This window comes from Panthera uncia, chromosome F2, assembly GCF_023721935.1.
Source record: "Panthera uncia isolate 11264 chromosome F2, Puncia_PCG_1.0, whole genome shotgun sequence".
NCBI lineage: Eukaryota > Metazoa > Chordata > Mammalia > Carnivora > Felidae > Panthera > Panthera uncia.
Genome location: NC_064812.1, coordinates 43,217,444 through 43,240,406, shown reverse-complemented (window position 1 = coordinate 43,240,406; position 22,963 = coordinate 43,217,444). Strand labels below are relative to the sequence as shown.

At 35.8% G+C, this 22,963-nt stretch overlaps 1 protein-coding gene across 6 annotated transcripts in view; it reads right to left on the bottom strand.

Moving 5' to 3' along the window:
• TRIQK (triple QxxK/R motif containing) overlaps window positions 1-22,963 on the bottom strand; it is a 291,286-nt gene that overhangs the window by 148,005 nt on the left and 120,318 nt on the right. The window contains exon 6 of one of the 6 annotated variants that reach the window (XM_049633159.1): window positions 6,216-6,378. The exons of the other annotated variants lie outside the window; for them this stretch is intronic. Coding sequence (XP_049489116.1) covers window positions 6,216-6,378 — 163 coding nt within the window. The remainder of the gene's footprint in view (window positions 1-6,215; window positions 6,379-22,963) is intronic. 6 annotated transcript variants of the gene reach the window in all.

Below are 22,963 nucleotides of genomic sequence, written 5' to 3'. Positions count from 1 at the left end.
AGGGAAAAGAGATTGATTTTGTCCTGACAGTCCTGGGAAGCCACTGCAGTTATGTGACCTGTCTATATTTCCTATACTGGAATATCTCTAACATGGTAGTTAACCTTGAGCCAGTCTGGAAGTAGAAAGCCTCGTTGAAAGGCCATTTTATGTGGTGGTTGTAAAGGTGGAAAGTTAGGGACAGATTTGAGAAAGACTAGTTTGGTGACTGACTAAACATGGAGGGTGGGGCAGGGAGAAATCACAGTCTGAGGCACCTAATAAGCATGTGATGAATGATCCCTTCTATACTCATCAGTATTTCCCATGCACCAATGCTGTAAGTATTGCTATTAAACTGACTCTTTAGCTTCTCCAATCTAATACATCACAAAGTTTACTGATTTCTTTATATCAAGATTTTTTTTTAGATAGGCCCTCTTTGATTTTCCAACTGCCACCGTCTCATGGCAAATTTACTACAATTTTCTTGACTTTCCTGCATAGCTCTTTATTTGATGTGTCAATTTCCTTAACTGTGTTCCTTTTGGTGGAAAAGATACTTTGTTCTAAGTATGTAACTAATTTATCCTAGAGAAATTCTCAGAAGGAAAAAAATAATATTTTCTTGGTGACTGTTTTTTAAAATCTTGAAGTTAGGAAAAACATGGCCCTTGACTTTGTTATTTAAGTGTATTGAAATGATTTAATGCTCAAGGTTCTATCACAGGATTAAGCACATTGCCAAGAAATCATATGATTTTTATGTTTCTCAATTTTCAAATGTATATTTCCTGATATTTCCAACCTGCCCATGGAAAACCATTATAAAACACTGTAAGGTGAATTTTGAGTGCCAAAACCTATCAAGCATAGTCAGAGATTGTATTTAAGATTTTTCTTGTTAAAAGGAAAAGTATATAATACTTGACTAATAAATGAAATATATTTTTTCTTGTAGTTCTTTTAATGTTTATTTTAGTTTTGAGAGAGAGAGAGACAGAGTGTGAGCCGTGGAGGGGCAGAGACAGACAGACAAAATCTGAAGCAGGCTCCAGGCTCTAAGCTGTCAGCACAGAGCCTGATGCAGGGCTGCAACTCACAAACCATGAGATCATGACCTGAGCCGAAATCAGACACTTAACCGACTGAGCCACCCGGGAGCCCCTCTTGTAGTTTTAATTATAGTAAAATTTTATTCTTGGAAGCCATGTTCTAAACTTGATCATTAGTACTGAGTGTAATAGAAACTGCAAGCCCACTGCCATCATTCCAAAAGTAAATTCTTGTAAAGAAAGTGACTTTAAATAATTTTTTTTCAATATTTCATTCTAGGTAACACACAATCACAGGCTGGAAAATATTTTGAAGTATACCAGTGAATGAATTGTGTTAAATTATGGACTTATTTCTTTAGTTTTTTTAAACTTGGGTTTATAAGTCTATGAAATGTATACAGTCTTATAAACTAAACACTTCACACAAGGTAAACTTGAATAAAGTATAAATAGGTTGAAAGATTAGAAAGGTTAAAATGCTATTGTAGGTATATATATAGCATCAAAAGTTATGATTAAGAAATGTGATACTTCACAATTGATATGTAAAACAGTGTAGCCTAGAAATGTTGTCATATTTTGTTTTCCATACAAAGATTTAAAAAAACACATAGAAGTATTTTCCTATCTTGCACCATTCTATACATAAGCATCCATCAGCTGGCCACTTTCGATGAGGAAAGAAGCTGAGTTGACAATAGTTAATGGAAAACATGAAGGGTAAATCTTAATGGAAAGAGAATTTCATCTGACCAGGAGTCTTTTATCCATTTCATCCCAGTGGTGCTGTTGTTACTTTGACATTGACATTCACATGAGTTATAAAATGAAAAAGAATTTCCGTAGAAACAGCTAGCCAGCTTTGTTAAGTAAAACAAGTCCTTTTACCTTCATAGTCTAATATAGGAGTAAAGAACAGTGAATGAGAATAAGGAACATACTTTCCCCTCTGGATCCTCTTAAGTGTTTGTATTTCATGTAATTAGGAGGCTGTTCTTATCATTTTATAGATACATTCAGTGTTGCTATAGCATTTAATTTGCTTTACATTTGAAAATTTTCGTTTGAAGGTCTGACATTTTATAAATCACAAATAGAAACAGGTGACTTGACTCAGGCATTCTGGGTTGTGTCTTTCCTACTCAGCAAAATTGTGCCAGTGCTCTCTGGGAAATCCTAAATCTAAGTTTCAAGAACAAGAGGCAGTAAAGCAACAAACAGTTATTGAACACCTAGGCTTGGATGCAATATTTTACTAGGTACTAAGAGAGTGCCTGTAAAAGCAATGGCAAAGGCAACCCTTGCTTTCAAGGAAGCTTGCAAGACTTTTTGTGGAAAGCAATATATCACGGGAATGCACACATCATTTTGTTCATCAAGAAATTAACTCCAAATACATAGGTAGTGAAATTAGAGGTGCTTTATTATCTGTGTTCTTCTATTAATCTACTTTCTATAAAGATCACTGTCAAACAATCTGCATTCATTGTTAACGTAGATGGACATTAATGTTTATCATATATACATTTCATTATACCCTGAAATACAACATTAGTAAACTGAAAGAGAATTAGCTTGAGCCAAGGCTTGTTCATCTCATTTGGAGATAAAATTTAGGGAACAGAATTATGTTTGCTGAATGTTAGCTTACTATGAGGTAGCTACTGTCCTAGTTCACAAAATACATCATTTTATTATATCCTCATAATTCCGTGGGACAGGCATTATCCCCATCTTTTTAATGAAAAAGTTAAGATTCAGAGAGACATCAATTAAATTGACGTTCTCACGTATTCTCTGGATTGACTCGACTCTTTAGTTTTTTCCTGTTACATGTGCTAAAAGTTAAGTTCCACTTACACAGGAGGAGGAAAAACGCATTTCTAATTTATAATGCCATTAAAACACTTAGGAAAAAGATTGGTCAGAATAATGTCAGTTTTAGAATTAATACTAAAGGTAGAGAATACATCAATGCTATAGTGAAGTACATTTTTTTACCCCCAAAAAATAGCAACTGGTAAATTCAGGTGAAGAGAAAATGAAAAAATGTGCTAAAATCTGTAAATACTCCAAAGTTTAGTGAACTTCTATTCATCCTTCAAAGACCAGCTCAAAGGTGACCTCCTCAGGCAGAGTTAATCACTGCTACTGCTGTACGTTGACCTGTATTTCAGTACATGGCAATTGCATTATCACTATTTGTGCACCTGTTTCTCTTGTGGTATGTTGAGCCTCACAGAATTTGTATCTTCCTTTTGTCCCAAGATTTGGGATTTTAATAAAAGTATGTGTGCTCTACAAGTGGACAGATTAGTAAATGCTAATCATCTGGAGCATGAGGGTTGTTCAGTCATCAGAAACACATTCCCGATAATTTTTTAGCTCCTTTTTCTCTTTTATTGGTAGTGTATTTCTTCCTAATACACCTCGGGATTTTTAAAAAAATTTTAATATACTTCCATTCTTTATTAATGTCATGACATCTCAACAGTTAGTGTCCATTGTATTCAACTTTATAACACAGTTTTGAAATAATTTCACCAAAATTTATGTAATTTTACTTTGATATCATTGCGTCTATGTTTAACACCAATAGACCTTTTCTTTTGGAATTCTAAGATAAAATTGATGGCCAAAATAAAAAAAAAATACAATGCATTAAAATCTATGTAGTTTCCCCCCCCTCCCTTTCTATAAAATAAAGATGAAAACAAGGTCTGTTATGAATTCTCCATGTTATCTACTTTTTTTTATTATCCAAGTGGTTCAAATATGGGGAAATTGCTTTAGAGCAAACATATAGGGGAAAAAAGCGAATGTGTGGAAAAATAAAAGCCTCAGTGTATAGTACTATTCTTCAACAAACCCTGTTTTCTTTATTTCCATATTAAACAAAAGGGCTAGTCATATGTAAGTTAATAAAGTGAGCACAAGGGAGATGTACCTCCAAATTAGAGCCAGACGGTGAATAACATAGCAGGAATGTACTTAAAGCCTGGTACCAGCTCGTGACAAGGTCTGTTCTCTGTCTTAGCCCTTGATTTTTGGAAAGGCTTCAGGAGCTCTGAGAAAAACTTTCAACCTGACAAGCACTGCAGGGCTGGGAAAGGCTCCTGTTTTAATTCAGCCCAGATGTGATCTCTAATGAAAGCATTATGACTCTGCAGCTGCAGTGGATGGTAGAAGCATTTTTAGAAGAATAAGTTATTTTAAAAGATTTTCTTTTTCTCTCTTAACAATTATGCTTGACCTGTGCTACAGTAAAATCTTAAGATACACTATAAAACAATTTATAGTTCCATGCCTCGTACAGTTGGAATATTGTACTAAACTTCATGCAAAGGAAAGAGATACGAGAACTCAGGATGTATGTACTATATAAATAGGTTTACCATCCTGAGATAGATTGCCTAATCCAGTAATTCTCCAAACGCTAAGTTTCAGGCACATGTAGCATGAAAATATTAAGCCAAGCAGAAAACTGATTCTCACGATAGAAGCTAAATTATGCACCCGGACATTACTTGCTTATTCATATGTGCATTATATCACAATCCCCGGTAGGTATACATGCACGTATATAAGTAATATGTTTGTTAATTTACATTTTTAAAAGTAAATGTAAAATGAGTATCACTTCAAACAGGCAATGATAAAACAAGATCTTAGATGGAGAAAATGCACTTGAATAATCTGACTTGCTCCTTCCATATTTCAGAAACATAAGATGCCATAGTTCCTAAATGTCAACCTGCCTTCATCTCTATGTGAGGGGAAATCCTCCACTCAATATGATTTCTGTTTTCACCAATAAAATAGAAAAATAAATGAACAATGTTTGGGGGGAAATGTGAAATTATGATTATTTTGAAGCATTCTTTGTTTGCCTTGTTTATTGTTTTGGAAATGCTCTAGTTGAGAGGCATCCAGTGGGGACTCAGGGAAGAGCATTTTACATATTTATAGAAACATTTGCTAACCATATAACATTCCAGCTAAAGAAAAACCTCCATTAAGCCCATAAAATAGTTTCTAAGCTGTTATAGGAAGTTATTTTCTAAGAGTAACAAGAAAAAAGAAAAAAGAGGGAAGAACTGAATGATTGAAAGGTATTAAATGATTCTGTTTGAGAGCAGGAAATGCAGGTTATTATTTGCTGACGGATTATTCAGAATGAATTTCATCATTCTTGTTACAAATGTGTTTTTTGACACTTTAATTATGAAGGAACTATTCTGAAACACAATATGAGCAGAAGATGCTATAAGTTTAAGTAAAATGCTATTACATCCTCATTTTACAAAATTCACAATCACACTGAAATTAAACAGCATTTCTCTTTTGTAGAAAGAAATGCTTATTGCAAAAATGGAATGCATGTGGATCCACTGACATTTTAATCATTTTATTTTAGACAGTATTTAGAAATAGTGAAAATGGAATGGGGAAAGCTTTGCAATTTAATGCATATATATAGCACTATGTATATGGCACACTCTTACAGGCCATAAAAATGGAGCCTTTTCTATTGCTATTTAGTGAAAAAAGATACTAAAATGAAGACTGGCAAGTACCAAACTGATGTTGGTACCTGAGTACATCCATACTCAGCTAAGCTCTGTGCATCTAGCTGGTTTTACTTTTTTACCCTCATGCCCCCAATTTACTAATGAACATCTCGGTTTGTAATTTATTTGGGTACATTTACTCTAGAACAGCCAGCCAATCAGCCCAATGACCATAATTTAAACAAATAATCTACAAATCATTTTTACAAGCTATGCCTATTAAATTGTGATGTGTTGATGAATTTAACAGAAAATATGTCATGAGAGGGGTTCTAATAAACACACACTCTGAATAATACAAAATCAACTGTTAATCTGTAATGTTGATTCTCAGAGCATTCTCAATCTGAGCTAATGTAGGAAATAGCCTCTCTAGAGTTGAAAATCCCATTCTTGCTCTCAGCCAGTAGATATAGATTGCAATAAAAATTTGATCCATAAAGACTGATTTCTCTTATTTCTATAAGTTTCCACCTAAATTAGAGGATGGCCATTTCAAATGTTCACTTCTATACGGTTATCTAGGCACATGACCCACATCTGGCAGGATCTCTGATGTCATGATTTTAAACCAAAGTAAAAGATTACATGTATGACTTTGGGGTACCTGCATCTGTAGTGTTTGTCTTCGATACATTTCCAAGCAGTTCAGGAAATGGACAAGTTGCAAGAGTACTGCCACTGTTATCACAAGGTGTCCTTTTACGCAAATAAACATGTCTGCTGCAATGCGTGGTAACTCTCAAGACTGGAGCAGAACACCACGAGGTCTGCATGTCAAAAAAAAAAAAAAAAAAGCCAGCTGAGTGAGTTAATTACACTTCTATGCAAGTTGAGAAAATGTTTGGCCAGGACTTTAATTTGCTCAAGAGTGAAAAGGCCATTTTTTGCTTTCATTCTAGGAAAGGACTCTAGCTTATAGAAGAAGGAAAAAGCAAAAACTGAAAAGACTATTCCATTGAGTGAGCTAGGGAACATGAACTTCTGTAATGTTTATTTTAGTTAGGCCTACTTCTCTAAGTACTAAACCCCCCAAATGGTAATGCTTGAAAATTCCATCTCCTTGAGGGAGAGTAATACTGAGGTAATCAACTTCCTGCCACCCCCACCCCCCACAGAAGCAATTCCATAATGGTAATAATAATAAATTATATAATAATATATTATTGAATATTGTGAAACACATATAGAAATAATTATCCATTTTACTTAGCCTGCATCTATAGAGACTTTATGTTTAAGCAACGTATATTACCCTGATTTATAACATCAATCAGTAAGTGCTTAACAACAGGTACTGCGTCAATCTCATTTTACAGGTGATCCATTCATGAATTCTCTGTTTTTACCAGTTTTCAAAAGCCGGCTTTTAATATTTAACACATGTATGATCAAATGTATACCCTCATAAAAATAGGTCATATGATCAAGCAACTATTAAGATATCAAGTCATATATATAGATGTATATATACATGTATGTATACTTATGATTTTAAAAAGAAAAAGAAAAGTTTTATCTTTGGAAATTACAAAAAAAAAATCCCCAGTATTCTTCTTTTGTTGTTTGTTTTTTAACAAAAGAAAGTATAATTTCAAGCTGCTTTGCCTCTTTAATCCCTTTTGTATGACTGGAAATTAGTGACGCATATGGTTCTGAAATTCAAATATAATGCAAAAGACTTTCTACATTTCAATCATTTGAATTCATATTTAATGTATTGAAAAATTAACATAAATGGAATATTTCCAAAAATGTACATATCATACGTGAAAATAGCATGAAAAATTCAATCTTCTTGGCTTTGTCTTACATTACTAAAGCTGGTTCCAGAGAGTTTTGACTATGGCAAGACAACAGTATTTTTACCCACTTCAAAGAAGCATGAAGGCCATCCCGCTTGTTTCTACATCTTTCCTGTGCCATTTTCATAGAAGATGCCCTCATTTAGCAACTACACCTCCACTGTGCAATATGCAGAGAAACATAATTAAATTTAATAGAAGCAGCCCCTGTTTTGAAGACACACTTGATTTAGAGCCACTCACAATTTAAAGCTGCAGGGAGATGTAATTAAATTTTATAGAAGCCACGGCTTTTAAATGAAGACACATGATCTATGTGCATGTGTGAACATACACACACATGCAGTAAAAATGAGACATTTAAAAAGTTATTCTTCTGTAATTATTTATATTATGATTCACAATACAAGACATTATTGCTCAAATGATTTTTATTCATATCATGGGTATGACTATAAGAATTTACCAAGATAACCATTATTGTACCATTACAATAGCACTTTATGACTATATTGATAAATAGTAATCAATATGCATTTTACTATTAATGTTATCTACTCTTTATCTGGCTCTCTCTATTTATGGCAATGACATCAATGGAGAAAATGCTTTAATCATGTGCTTATTGTTTTTTGCTGGCTGTACCCCGAAAGACTTACTACAAAGATGTAATGTCATTTTAAATAACCTAAGAATGAAATATACATGTTTGCATGTGGACGTGATACATAGGTCATTTGAGCTGGAAAGAATTACACATGCTCTTACTATACATGCATATATAGTGTTTATTAATGCATCTAAAAATTCTAATATGTATGTAGGGGGAATCAAGATACAAATCTATCATAAACCGCTTCCTACCCCCAAACTTTTGATTTAGTCTTTAGAGTTATCTGTACACTGTTAATATTAATGTATGTGCTTAAATTTGATCAGTTTTAAATTTTACTGAAAGGGCAAAAGATATAAATTAAGACTCCTAAAGTCATTAAATGTCTTATGTGGAGGAAAAAAACTCCTTTGTAGATTAAATCTTTGAAGAAGACCCTGTGAAAACTCTTCAGACTGGCTTTGTTCCTTTAATGTCTGTTTAATGCCTTGGAGAAGATATCTTCTGCTTTGACCCCCTTGAACCTTAGAGACTAGCTCAATAAACCACAGAAAGACCAAAAGTTTCAGAAAGAATGGTCTTTAAAACAAAAAACCTTCCTCAGGGCTATAAGCTCACTTGTGAGAAGAAGCCCAAGGAGGGAGGGGAGATCTGCTATCTTCACCACCATTAATTATCCACTTAGTAATCCACTTCTGCCATAAATGTACTGCTTTCCTAACTGGACTCTCCTTTCCCATGCCTCAAGCCATGGAGCGTCAACCAAACTCCAGCCCCCACCCACCCCGAAAAATCCCTCCTTTGTTGTTCAAGATTATTAAACTAGGTAAACTGTGTAACCAGTTTTTAAAGTACACAATTAGATCTTTGTTTTTACGCCGAAGCTCCTTCGGGGCCCATATAATGAATTGTGTGAAGGAAGAAGTGTGGGAATTTCTGGATTAAATGCGTAACATACTCTTTTTTATTTACTGTTATTCTGCAGTTAAAAAATGATACAAATTCTTTACTTTACAACTGTTTTATGGCATCTTTTTGGCCTTCCATCTTAAATTTCTGTCCTTGACTGTCTATACTTTATAGAATCATTGTAAGTTATATTCCATAATACTATTTATTATATTTCAAGCCACAGAGAATATTCAGAAAAGAACTGATTAAAAACAAATCATATAAATTAAACTTCAAATCTTTTTTTTTCCTTTGTGGAAACTAGTCAGTGTAATAATCAAACTGTCCAGTCACGTTACTGATGCCCTCATACCAGCATCCCCTCACAGTATGCTAGGTGTTTCATGAATGAAGATATCATAAAAATTTCAACAGCTGTTACCTATGGGTATTGGGATCATGAGTGACATTTTAGTTGTTCTTGCATTTTCTATTTTGAAATTTTCCCCAATAAGTATTTATTATATTTATTAGCATAAAAATAGTATTTGTTTTATATATTTATTATACAATTACATTTATATTATTGAAGTATAAAGACAAATGCATTTGATTAATACTTAAAAACAAATATAATTATTTTACATAAACTATTTCATAAAAGTCCCCTCATTTTTTTTTTTTTTTTTTAATGTAAGCTGTCACCTATCACCGTGTTTGGTTCATTATGGGTGGTGACTATTTAGATAATTTATTTCCTGCTATTATTTTTTTCCACGTATTAATTAAAAGAAATCACCACCAGCTTAAATACAGGATAATTTTGTGTAATAGTTTTTTTAAAAACATAAATTCCTTTTCTATTTAAATGTAAATTTACATACCTAATTTTGATTTAAAACTCCCATCTAGCCTCTATTAATTCTCTATTGGTTATTGGGTATCAAAATCTTACAGTTCATATTTGGGACTTTGATATCTGAGTAAAGATTTATTAACTTCCATATGCTAAAATGTCTAATTAAAGTTAAAGTTCTACTTAAAAGGAAGAAAAGAAAGCAGACAATTGATCTTGAATACAGAATTAGAGTCCATGACTGGTTTAATTCTAGTCTTCCTATCTTTGAACCTTAGCCAGAACTGATTTGTTTTTATTTGTGCTGTTATTTTTGTTTGTTTCCCCTTGATGAGCTGTTTAGTATAGTGGTTAAGACAAAGATTTTGTATTCACACTGCCCTGGATTTAAGTCCTAGTTTCTTCTCCTATTCAGTAAATTTTGATTTGAGTGTCTAATTTGTGCTAAGCATTGTCTGACCTTGGAACTCAACTTAGTTTCATTTCCTCATCTGTAAAAGACAGATAAAATATAACTCATGAGGTTATTGTGAAGATTAAGTCAGATGATCTAAAAAAGGGTTTAGCACAGCATGTGCCACACAATAAACATAGAAACTATTATTGAATAGCATCTGTTTATGTGGATATATTTATAAACTGCTGCACATAGATTTATGTATATATTTTGTTATTGTTAAGCATACAACAGGACTGTTGATGAGATTTTACTCAGGCAGCATGTGAAAGTCAATTGAACTAAGTCTCTCTTCTTCAAAGACATTCAAGCTCTTTTCTACATTCTAGAACTAGCCTCTGTGATTATCAAGAGCCACAGCATAAGAATATTTATAAATTTACTGAGGGCAGGGAACATATTTTATTCTTCCCTTATTTCCTTCACCAGCACACTGCCTGTTACCAAACTGGTGCTAAATAAGTTTTATTGAAGTAAAAACTAAAGTAGCAGAAAATATTGACATTAGAGTCTCCCTTGTTCTGATGACAGACAAAATGATATATCAAATGCACTAATTTTCTTGAGAAAGAAATAATCCATAGAGTTACACATATGCTGAGTCTTATAAGTAAAAGATTTTAAATAAGACTTCAAAAAATGAGGTTAACATGTGTAAAGGTGATCAATGTGAAAAGGCAAACAACAAACATAGCTTCCTGAAAAATAACTCTTAAGATTGAAGACTTCCGTAAGCATCTAGGAAGAAAAAAGAAGAAGTTCACAGGTAAGAGAAGAAAAATCATGCAGATTTTCAACTTCTCCAAAATATTTAATGTCAGAAGATAGTAAAATAACTTCTTTAGAGTACTTAAGTGCAAAAGGATGTAACTAAATTTTATACCCACCCAAGTTGTCATGGTAGACAATCTCAAATAATTAATGATTCACAAAATGTACCGCTAAAAAACTTTTCCTGAAAAAAATCTCTTATGTATGTTATTTACCTAACCAAGAGATGCACTATAATGAGCATGATTTAGCTTTAGAGGAAAAATAAGAACTTTTAAATATACTATAATATCTACATAATTCAATAAATGTGGTTATAAAACATAAGGTGAAGTCTTTAACTAAAACTCTTGCTAGAAAATATTTAATTTATAATAAAATTCACCAATGATAAGATCAAATTACAAATTATATAAGCAAGAGTTGTACATAAGAAATTATGTTGAGGGCTCCATAAGTGTCATATTTTTCCTCTGTTTCCCATTATTTTTCTTTATTAAATTCTCTACAAGTGAAACATTTTATCTATATAAACAAAATACATATAATATAATAATAAATGAACAAGTTTATCAACTTATCCCATATATTTTTATATGAAATGTTAGTAACTATTTTATATGAAATGTTAGTAACTATGAAAGGATTTGTATAATGTGCTATTTGAATGAACATTATGTAAACCATAGCAAAGGACACATTCCTGATTCATCCCTGAAAGTAGCATTTCTTCCTAGCTATATCCCAGACTCATCTAAGAAAAGAGATACTTTCAAGTTATGATGTTTTTTTTTCCCTCTCCTGTATTTTCTCATTTGTTCTCCCTTTTTTAGTGGGACTATTTCCTAGGCTCTAGTTCTATCCAGACACAGGACTGACTAGCTTCTGCCATGCACCAGTCTCCCACTTCCACTAAAGGACATCATTCTTTTCCCTTTTATCACATGATGAATGGACAGTTCAGTTCTGCCCAACTGCTTATAATTACCCGGTTTTGGAGTCTTTCGGACTCATCCCTAAATATCAAGGGGTGGAGCCCATCCCTCCTCTACTCTACCTTCTCTGTCAATTATGATCCTTCTTTAAGCTTGACAAAGCTTTAGTGCATTTCACATGGCAGTACCTTGCTGTGGTCAAATTCATAGCCCTAATCATTATTCCTGTTGACCTTGGTTGTGGCTTACAAGATTTGCACGTAAGTCTTTTATGGTAATTGTTTAGTATAACTTTTTTTTTATCCTTTACATATTCTTACCATCTCCATAATCACTGTAAGCTTTAATAATATTGGCAATTTACTGAACAACAATTAAAATGTATCATTATTTTTCTTTGGTAAAGAATAGAGAATATTTTATAGAAATTTTTGTAAGGATTTATCTTCATGTTGGTTGATTTGTGAATGAAAAAGGCAGGAGGTCAAATATAAGCAAAAAGTCAATGAAAAAACAAAGAATGTTATCAAATTCCAGTTTAGAATAGTGTCTGCTGGGCACCTGGGGGGCTCAGTCAGTTAAGCTTCACTTCAGCTCAGTTCATGATCTCACGGTTTCTGAGTTTGAGCCCCGCATTGGGGTGTCTGCTGTTAGCACAGAACCTGCTTCAGATCCTCTGTCCCCTCTCTCTCTGCTTCCCCCCACTCTGTCTCTCTCAAAAATAAATAAACATCTAAAATAAAAAGAATATGTCTGCCTGATAGCTTCTGATATATTCTCCCTATAATTCCCTTGAAAATATTATGAAGATACAAGTTTATATATATATATATAAAATTAGCATTACCCAAAATTAAGACATGTAGACATTTGGCCAGAATCAAGAAAATATTTCATCAAAAATAAACATGAGGAAGTAGGAATAAGGAAAATCTCTTAATAGCCACTTCATGCTTTACCTCATAAAAAAACAGGTGGAAAACAACAGAAGGCCCTCTTAGATTCTCCTATTTTGAGAGTACAGGAAGGAACTGTCATGCCTTCTAACTGTCGGTTTTCCTTGGTTCAACGTTCAAAGAATTAGCAGCCCCAGATCTGGTCGCTGGTCCCTTTTATTCATTATTGCTATTTTCTGTAAATTATGCATTGCATTTTTCCCTTTTTACTTGATTTTTAATATCCCTTCAGACATGATGTCTTCCAGAATAAAACAGGACAGTAATAGGAGTGGATCAGTAGGAACACCTCACAATCACGGAAAAACTGAAGATGGGGTAGAGAGCATGTTTCCATCAGAATGATCAAAGGCTCTGAGATGGAAATGGGCATGGCATTGTTTAGAAAGGTTAGTCTGGCTGGAGCACAGGGAAAAACAGAGGAATGGAGGGATGTGAGGTCAACAATAGCAGCTGTGTAATAAGTTTTACTTACTCCAATTACCAAACATTGCCACAAGAGGATATAACCGTGGGAATGACAGAAACTGGCTTATGCTTTTGAAAGGTCAATCCTACTATAAGTTGGAAGATAGTAAAAAAAAAAAAAAAAAAAGCACCAAAAGTAGAGGCAAGGAGACAAGACAGAAGGCACAGTCACAACAAATACCTTGATAGAATGATGCTTTGTGTGTGTGTGTGATAGGACATCCCTAGCAGGACAGGGAGCTAAGGCTGTCAGAACCAAGAGTGGAACTGGAGAAGCAGGCAGTAAGTGTAGAGTTTAGAGCCTGGTGAAACTGCCTGGCTTTGAGGGGGGTGGGGAGCAACCAGGGTCTTGATATGGCAACTCACTAATCCACAGTGTGAGCTGGGTAAGGGAGGCGTGAGACAGGAAAAGCTGAGGTGAGGATCAATGACGCCACACTTCTGTCTGCTAGAGCCTCTTAGATGAACTGTTTTCATTTACTTGATTAGTTGGCTTTTACTGTGTGACAGACCACTCCCAAACCCAACAGATCAGGTTACCGATCATTTATTCTCATTCACGTGTCTGAAGGTTGGCTGGGCTGACTGGTATAGGCCAGGCTCAGCCGGGCTTAACTTTATACTACAGGTTAAATCTCCCATGGCCAGGAGTTAGTTGAGACATGTCCTTCATACATGACATGTATGTCCTTCTGCCATGACAGAAAAACAGACGGACAAACACAGACATCTAATGCCTTTTTATGATCTAGACAAACCTGGAACATGTCATTTGTGTTCACATTCCCCATTAGCCAGAAAAAAATCACATGGTCAAACCCAATGCCTTCATCCATTTGGGCTGCTGTAACATAAATACCATAAACTGGATGCTCATAAACAACAAACATTTATTCCTCATAGTTCTGGAGACTAGTTCTGCTGAGAGCCTGCTTCCTCACTGATGGTTGTCTTCTCACTATACCCTCCTACTGCACAAGGGGAACTGATATTTCTTGGGCTCTTTTATAAGGGTACCATTCCCACTCATGAGGACTCTACCCTCATAACCTACCCACCTCCCAAAGACTCCACTTCCTAATACCATCACCTTGGTGATTAGGATTTCAGCATATGAATTCTGGGGGTGAGGGGGACTCAAACATTCAGACCTTAGCACCTACCATCAGTAGGATGGGGGAGACACTTGCTTCTAGAGAAAGAACTGCAAAGTCATATGGCAAAGGCTGTGGACGTGGCTCCTTTAGTGGGGTGAGTTCCTTGTATGTCACACAAGTCTCCATGCTTAGATCCTGTGATTGGTTTAACGCTCTGCTGTTGCTATCTTGAAATTCTTAATTTTGAATTTTCAATTTGTAGTAAGTCCTGCAAATAATGTAGCTGGTCCTGGGAGTGGATGCAGGGATAAGTGAACAATCTGGACAAATAATGAACTCTACCACAGAGACACACACACATTTTACAGCATGTTTTTTAAGGCTCAAGCTTGCTTATGATTATAGCTAAAAAGCAGTAAAAATAGAAGAATAATGAGAGTGTGATATTGACTAATGGAAGGAGCAATAGACTATTAGAGGAAGTGAAAGACAAATAAAATAAAACTGTAAGAATATAAGAGTGAAAGTCTCTTGGAAAGAAGTTTAAAAAGCCAGAGATGTGGACTGACAGATGAGAGAGGTAAAACAAGAAAGTAAGAAAATTCTAGGCAAACTAAGTTGGCCATAAGTTAAACATGACATTCACTTCCCAATTAACTGTGAAGCAAAAAAAATACATTTGTGTGTGTGTGTGTGTGTGTGTGTGTGTGTGTGTAGGTATTAAAATATAGCTCTCCTGAATTTTGTCTAAAAAATATAATATTTTTACACAAATGATTAAATCTGTTAACAACTCTTTAAAGGCAATTATTATAAGATGGTTATGAAATAAAGTCAGCTTTTAATTGGGATAAAAATTATTTCTTATTGATAATTTTGGCTGGCAAGATTTCAAATACTGTTGTTAGGTGATGATCATATGTTTCGTGACAGGATTATGGCCCACATCATAAACCATTCTGAAATGTATTACAATATTAAAGTTATCAGCTACTTAAAACATCGTATTTCAATTGCATTCAAATTTCACATCTGTCTACGAACTACCACATCAAGTATAAATACTACTAAATCACACACTCAACCCCTCAATCACCCTCACAGTCGTTATGTTCATTCTAAGGAAGTTTGTTGTGTGCCTACTATGTGTCCAGATACTTTGCTTCATTGTTTCAATGAAGGCTGTTACCATAAGCAAAGTATCTTTGAAGACACCTCAACGAATTACTATGATTTCTTTTTAGTATCGCAAATAAATTCCACTAGATTAAGGATATCAAGAAAAGTTCCTCAAGTCTTAATTTGGAAGGATGTGTGAGAAAGTTGGGGTCTACTGGTTAGGAGTCCATACAGAGGAGGTGGTCCTTTGCCACAATATGCTGAAGTAACTGGGACTCTCAGTACAAATACTTGCAGGAGAAAATAGGTGGAAAAGTAAGGTGTTTGAAGAGGCAAATGTTATTAGAAGAGATCAGGGGAAATAAATAAAGGAAGAGATTGCAGGACACATATAAAGGGACAAGCTTTCATAAAAAAGTATGTTGATAGCCATTGAGAAGTATAAAATAGGAGGATTCAGCAAATAGAGAAGGAGACTGAATTGATAAGGTCAGTGAAATAAATTTACTTTTCAATCAACCTTGGTGCATGTTACTTTGGGCCCATTTTGTGGGGCTTTCTTGATAGCAAAAATGTAAGCCATTCAGCAATTTATTCCTTTGCCAAGCTCACAAAATATTGTTCACTGTTCTAACATACCCCAATGAATATTCAATAAACACAAGATTGGGCTAAGAGGAAGCTATATATACAGAAAACCCCCTATTTATGCTATCACAATTTTGCATTTTCTCATTTCCTGAGCCATGAAGTTGTCTATGTTGCTAATGTACAGATTTCTTGCCATTTGCTATCATTTCTCAGAAACTGTTAAAACATAATCTCATGTTTGCTGTGAAATTAGCCTTGAAAAGAAAGCTGCTGAAGAGTACATAGCACCTTCTTGAGTAGTACACACCTCTCCAATTCCTACCGCCTTCCCATTTGGGTAGAAAAATATTATATTTCCCTAGTCAGTGAACAAACAGGCATTGTGAGACACTGCTCTGGTGGTAGGCACTGTGCTAGCTACTGAGACACAGGATGCTTGAGAGAGAGCCAACTACACCTCCTCTAGAAAGTTACTGAAGAGTAATGAGCAAAGGAGGATTGCTCTGACATAGGTTGTAGAAGCCTCACTCTAATTGCCATGTGGACAACAGACTGAGAGGCACAGGGGAGGAGGACCAGGAGAGGGGGCAGCCGTGAGGACAGAGAATGCTATCCGGGACTACTGTGACAGTCCAGAGTCAGGACAGTGGCTTTGACTAGAGCATTATTAGTGAAGATTACAGGAAGTAGTTGATTTGAAATCCCTATTAGAAAGGAGTCAAAGATGGTAATGTGTTTTTTTGTTTGTTTTTTGTTTTTTTTTTTTGGTTGGTGTGAGGACGAACGATGTCATCTACTGAGATGGGGAACTTTAAGAAGGAGAAATATTGGAGGCTGTTAGTAAATCAACAAGTTTGATAGGCCTATGAGACATATCAAGCAATGATGCTAGGCAGGTGGGAAAGAGGTTGGAGCTGGACGATAGCTCTAAGTATCAGCACATAGATGGTATTTAAAGCCAGGAGGCAGGATGAGACCACCAAACAAGTAATCTACACAGGGAAGAGATGTAGTGGCAAGATATCTCACTCCCCCGTGATAACTTGGCCCTCACCTCCATTCTGGAGCTCGGTGATCTTGACTGCTGGTCGCTTCCTGGAACTCACCAAGGAATCCACCTGCTGGCAGCATGCCAATTAGTCTGAGTGTGGGTTGTGCACCTCCCCTCACTGGCCTTGAAACTTCTTCCTCTAGTCTCTGAGGTCATGGCTCCAGTAACACAGTGTAGTTATGTGTTAAAAGGATTGAGAAAACCCGACACCCATTACAAGGAAATTCTGTTACAGAAAAGACAGACTTAAAAATCAGCATCTAGTGTCATTGCTTCCAACGTCCATGAACTCAAATGAATCTCCTGGACCCTTCTTCCCTCCCGAGCTCACGTAACAGGCGTTGCTCCCTGCTGGCTTCTCTCAAACCCCAGTGCTCTCTCCTTCCATTCCAGGCCCCACTACCTGTGCCTTCCTCATCCCTAAGGAGGCCACATTTTTTTTAAAAAATCACACAATTTCATTCTACTTTTTCTTAACTTCCCTAATCCATACAGAGTTTTGATCCGATGTCAGTATATTCAAAAGTTTTAATAAAATGTTTAAATAAATGCCCTAAAAAAGGGCAGGGTTTTTTTCCTATAATAAAGTCTATAATTCTGTAGAATGTGAAAAGTACTGTTTTTTTTTAAAGTGACATCTTCCATCTTTCCTTTTTCTAATTGTATTCATAGTACATATGATTTACATATCACACATCTAAGGAGACTCTTAAACTTACTTCTGTTTGTTGTAGGTCTGGTACTTGAAAAAGTTCTGTCAGTTATCTAAGTCAAATTTAGGAAGTATGTTCCATTTAAATTTATAATAAGCCAAATATTGTACACAGCACAATTACACACACAATATTCTTTCTACTGATTGATTTTAATTTATAGTTTTTCCTATTATTATAGTCCTCTCCTTTCACTACAAAAGTGAAATAGAAATTATTGAAAAGTAGAAACAGGAAATTACTGGAAACGTAGCAACAAAATTTGGGAAACAACCCAGCTTGGGAGCTGGATAGAGCTGTGTCTTATTCCAGCCTTCCTGATTCCTAGCTGTGTAGCCCTGAGATGCTCATTCAACTGGCTCTCATGTTCTCATATGCAAAACAGTGACCACCACGTTGCAGCGTTGTTCTGAAGATAGAGAAAATATTTATAAATATCTGCCACATAATAGGCACTAAATCCAAATTACCTGAGATGTTCGGTCTCTGACTTTTTGTTAGGACTCCAGAAGGTGGTCTAGCCACTGGGCTAGTTGGGCACAGCCACAGACCTTTTATATAAACCCTGACCCTGGAAAATGCAAGAGAACATTCCCCGGGTTGCCCATCTCACTTGTCAGCTATTATACTTGACTCCCATCTGCCATGTCAAAGTCACAGGGCTCCTGCTCTTGGCAGTGAGCCCTGTGCTGTCAGCAACTGCTGACAGGTGAGACCCACTGGCCCAAGATCAGAAAGCTTGCTTGCATTGCAAAAGGACCCACCTCACCTGTCAGCTGTCACAGTCACTCTTTTTACACTGCTCCACTCCGGGAAAGGTGATATCTCGTTCAGGAGAAAAACAGTCTAGAGTAATGAAATACAAACGAAGCTATGGCTGTGTGTTTATGAGACTGTGTGTGGTGTTTCTTAGAACTGGTTTGCTTTCGATGGGCACCATTAGAAATGGCTTCTTCCATGGCACTCTAGAGTCACACCTGAAGGTTGCAAAGCTGACTGCCGGCTGAAAAAATGGAATTTGTTGCTGAAAAGAGCCCAAATTCATCAGTGGATTCCACCTGTCAGGTGACAGGCCAGGCTCAGGGTATGGCTGCCATGGCTACATGGTGGGTTCCACCTGTCAGCTGGGCTCCTGGCCAGTCTTTCTGAGTTTAGAGACCCGGTTCTAAACATGAAACACTGAGATGCATAGTATCACTGGTCTGCCCTAAGCATCCATCTGAAAGAGAGCAGCTTTAACACATAGTAAATAACTTTAAAGAACCACAACCTGCCCCTTCGTTACCCCATAAGCATAAACACCATCTTAATTCTACTGACACTACAGACTGTAAGAAATATGACAATTGCATCTTTTCTGTTACTACAAACACATACACACACACACTTTCTTATTTGGGGTCCAGAAATTGTAGCCTCACAGAAAAGATCTACGGTTATTATTATTATTAATTTTAATTTTAGAAAGAGAGAGTGCACACAAGAGGGAGAGAGTGGGAGAGGGGGCGAGAGACAGAGAGAGAGAGAGAGAGAGAGAGAGAGAGAGAGAGAGACACAATCTTAAGCAGACTCCACACTGAACACAGAGCCCGATGTGGGACCCAGCGCCGGGCCCCACTCAGGGCTCAACATAGAGCTCGATCTCAAGATCTTGGGATCATGACCTGAACCAAAATCAAGAGTCCAATGCTTAACCAACTGAGCCAGCCAGGTGCCCTGAAAAGATTTTTTAAATACCCAAGTACTTAAAATTAGAAATAAAAAAACGATCACATAATATTGGAGTAACAAAACAAAAACATGAAATAAAGAAACTATAGCATTAATTTAAAAATATACAATTTTGGGGGTGCCTGGTGACTCAGTTGGTTAAGTGTCCAACTTCAGCTCAGGACATGATCTTGCGTTTGTGAGTTCAATCCCCGCATCGGGTTCTGTGTTGACAACTCAGAACCTGGAGCCTGCCTTGGATTCTGTGTCTCCCTCTCTCTCTCTGCCTCTCCTCCACTTTCACTCTGTCTCTGTCTCTCAAAAATGAATAAACATTAAAGAACAATTTAAATACACAATTTTTGTTACAACAGTAATTCGTGGCCCTAACATTAAAAAAAATAGAATAGTTATAAAGCGTAGCAAAATAGAATGGTATAGAGGGGAGCACTTAAGTGTCCTCTTTTTCCGATTATTTCCACAGATCCTAATGCCATAGCTTTCTAACATTAACACTTTCACTCATTGCTATCTTTCCCTGCTGGGATTTCACCTCAGCTAGAGTTTGCTGCCCTCTAAGCTCACCATAATTTCACCACTGTTGAGTTCAGTGCCTGGACAAGTAGGCATTCAATATATTTGTGGAATGGCTGGATATTTACACTCTTTCATTGAAAGTCGGTCTTCCTTTGGCACTGGATTGAGAACCTGAAGTGTAGAATTTTTTTTCAATCAAGAACACTAAGTGCCTGTACTTAGTCTCATTAGTAAACTCCATCTTGTGTTGGCTGCCATCCAGCTCCCATCAAAAAGACAGTTAAGAAAAATCATATTTGAAAAACAGTGTCTACGGCAGTGTTTCCTAACTTGAATTATGCTATAGACTGCCAAACTCAAAGTTTTTTAAACTGACAAAACAATTTATGGAATAAAGAGGGAAGCAACCAAGTTACTAAGGATGAGGTTAAGACGAGAAATGGCCATTAAGTGACAAGTTTTCTTTCTGGAGTTGGGTTTGGGCTTGGGAAATAGATTCATGTCATCTGTTCTTAACCCGAGACAGGCAGAGATTCTAGGTAAGTCATGAGACAGATCACTGGAAATTCATTGCTAGTAAGAAATAAGTGGATAATGTGAATGCATTCCTTTTAATGTAAATTAAAAATGACTGAAGGCCAATATTGTCACTCTCACTCACACGTATTTGTAAATTCTTTCTTGTATGGCAGAGAATGGCAAGGCATTTTAGCAATATACCTACATATGCATTTCTACCACACTGAAAATGTGTCACACTTACTGAAGGCACCCTTCATGTGCACTGTGGAAAAAGCAGCAAAGCGTTATTGGTCTATAAAAGTATTTAACATTTTGTTCTCTGAACTATATATCTTTATCAGACTAAGACATCAGAGGAAAACAATATGAATGACATTACTTTCCTTAGGTAAAAATATTTGTACAGGGCATGTAAATCCTTTTTCTTTCATACGGGATAATAAAATTGTTGTTGTCTTCTAATACACGTTAATTTTAGGTTGAGCATTGTTCTATGATTCTATTCCATTCCTTTGTTGGCTCATTAGCTCTAACTTTTCGTTTTGTTATTTCAGTGGTTTATAGCATATAGCTTTATCGTATCACTCCACCTTCATTTGACACTATAATGCTTCACCTATAGCATAAGAACCTGACAATAGTATGCTTCCATTTCTTTCTTCCTGATCTTTGTATTTCTGTTGTCATATATTTCACTTCTATGTGTATTATAACCCCCATACTACACTTTTTATTTTTGCTTAGTCAATTTTCTTTGAAAGAGATTTAAGTAGTAAGAAAATAATCTTGGGAGCACCTGAGTGGCTGAGTCAGTTGAGTGTCTCACTTCGGCTCAGGTCATGATCTCATGGCTCCTGGGGTTCGAGCCCCGCGTTGGGCTCTGTGCTGACAGCTCAGAGCCTAGAACCTGCTTCAGATTCTGTGTCTCCCCCTCTCTCTCCCCTCCCCTGCTTGCACTTCTCTCTTTCTCTCAAAAACTAAATAAATGTTAAAAAAAAAAAAGAAAGAAAAGAATCTTGTACATTAACCCAATGTAGCCGCCATTTCCCATGCTCTTTATTCCTTTATGTGGATCCATATTTACTTCTGGTATCATTTTCCTTCTGCCTGAATGGCTTCCTTCAACATTTCTCACAATACAGGTTTGCTAATAAATTCTTTCAGCATTTGTATGTCTGAAAGTCTTGATTTTGCCTTCATTTTTGAAAGATATTTTCCCTGGGTTGAGAATTCTAGGTTGACATGTTTTTTTTCTCTTTTAGTATCTTAAAGAGGGTGCTCCACACTCTTCTCATTTGTGCTGTTTCCAGTGAGAAATTTTCTGTCCTTATCTTTTTTTTCCCTTGACTCCTCTTAACATTTTTCTCTTCACTGGTGGTATTAAGCAATTGGATTATCATAGTTTTCTTCAATTCTGGTACTCAGAGTTTATCGAAATTCTTAGATCTATGGGTTTGTAATTTTCACCAAATTTGGACATTTGGGGCCATTATTTCTTGAACTTTTTTTTCCGCCCCTCCCTGTAGGTACTTCATAATAAATAATGATATGCTTATTGTTAGGCCATTTGAAGTTTCCCAATGCTCTCTGATACTGTATTTATTTATTTTAGACTTTTTCTCTCAGTGTGTTTTATTTTGGGTACTTTCTATTGCTGTCTTCAAGTTCACTAACTTTTCCTTATCAACATCTAATCTGCTATTATTCTCATCCAGTAAAATTTTTCATCTCACAAATTATAATTTTAATCTGTAGAATAAGGATTTACGTTCTTTTTATATCTTCCTTGTTTCTACTTAACATGTTCTATCTTACCTCTAGTTTTTTGAAAATAGGAAATACTGTTGCAAGTTTTAATATGTTTGTGAATTCTAACATCTGTGTCAGTTCTGGGTCAATTTTTGATTTATTTTTCTCCTCATTATGAGTTTTATTTTCCTACTTCTTTGAATGCCTGTATTTTTTATTGGATGCTTTGATCGATAATTACGTACTGTCATATTCTTGAGCTTTATTCCGGGGCAAGTGAAGTTTCTTGGAAACAGTATGAGGATTCAAGGTCTTGTTTGTAAGATTTGTTAGATGCGACCAAAGCAGTTTTTGGTTAATTATTTGGTTAATTATTCCCTAGGGTTGCTACCAGACTTTCAGTACTCTCCTCAATGACTGGGAGACATTGAGTTTTTCTAGTCTGACAGCTGGAAACAAGCACTATTCCCTCGCCTGAAGAGGCTCCCTGTTCTGTTCCCTCTAATACTTTTGA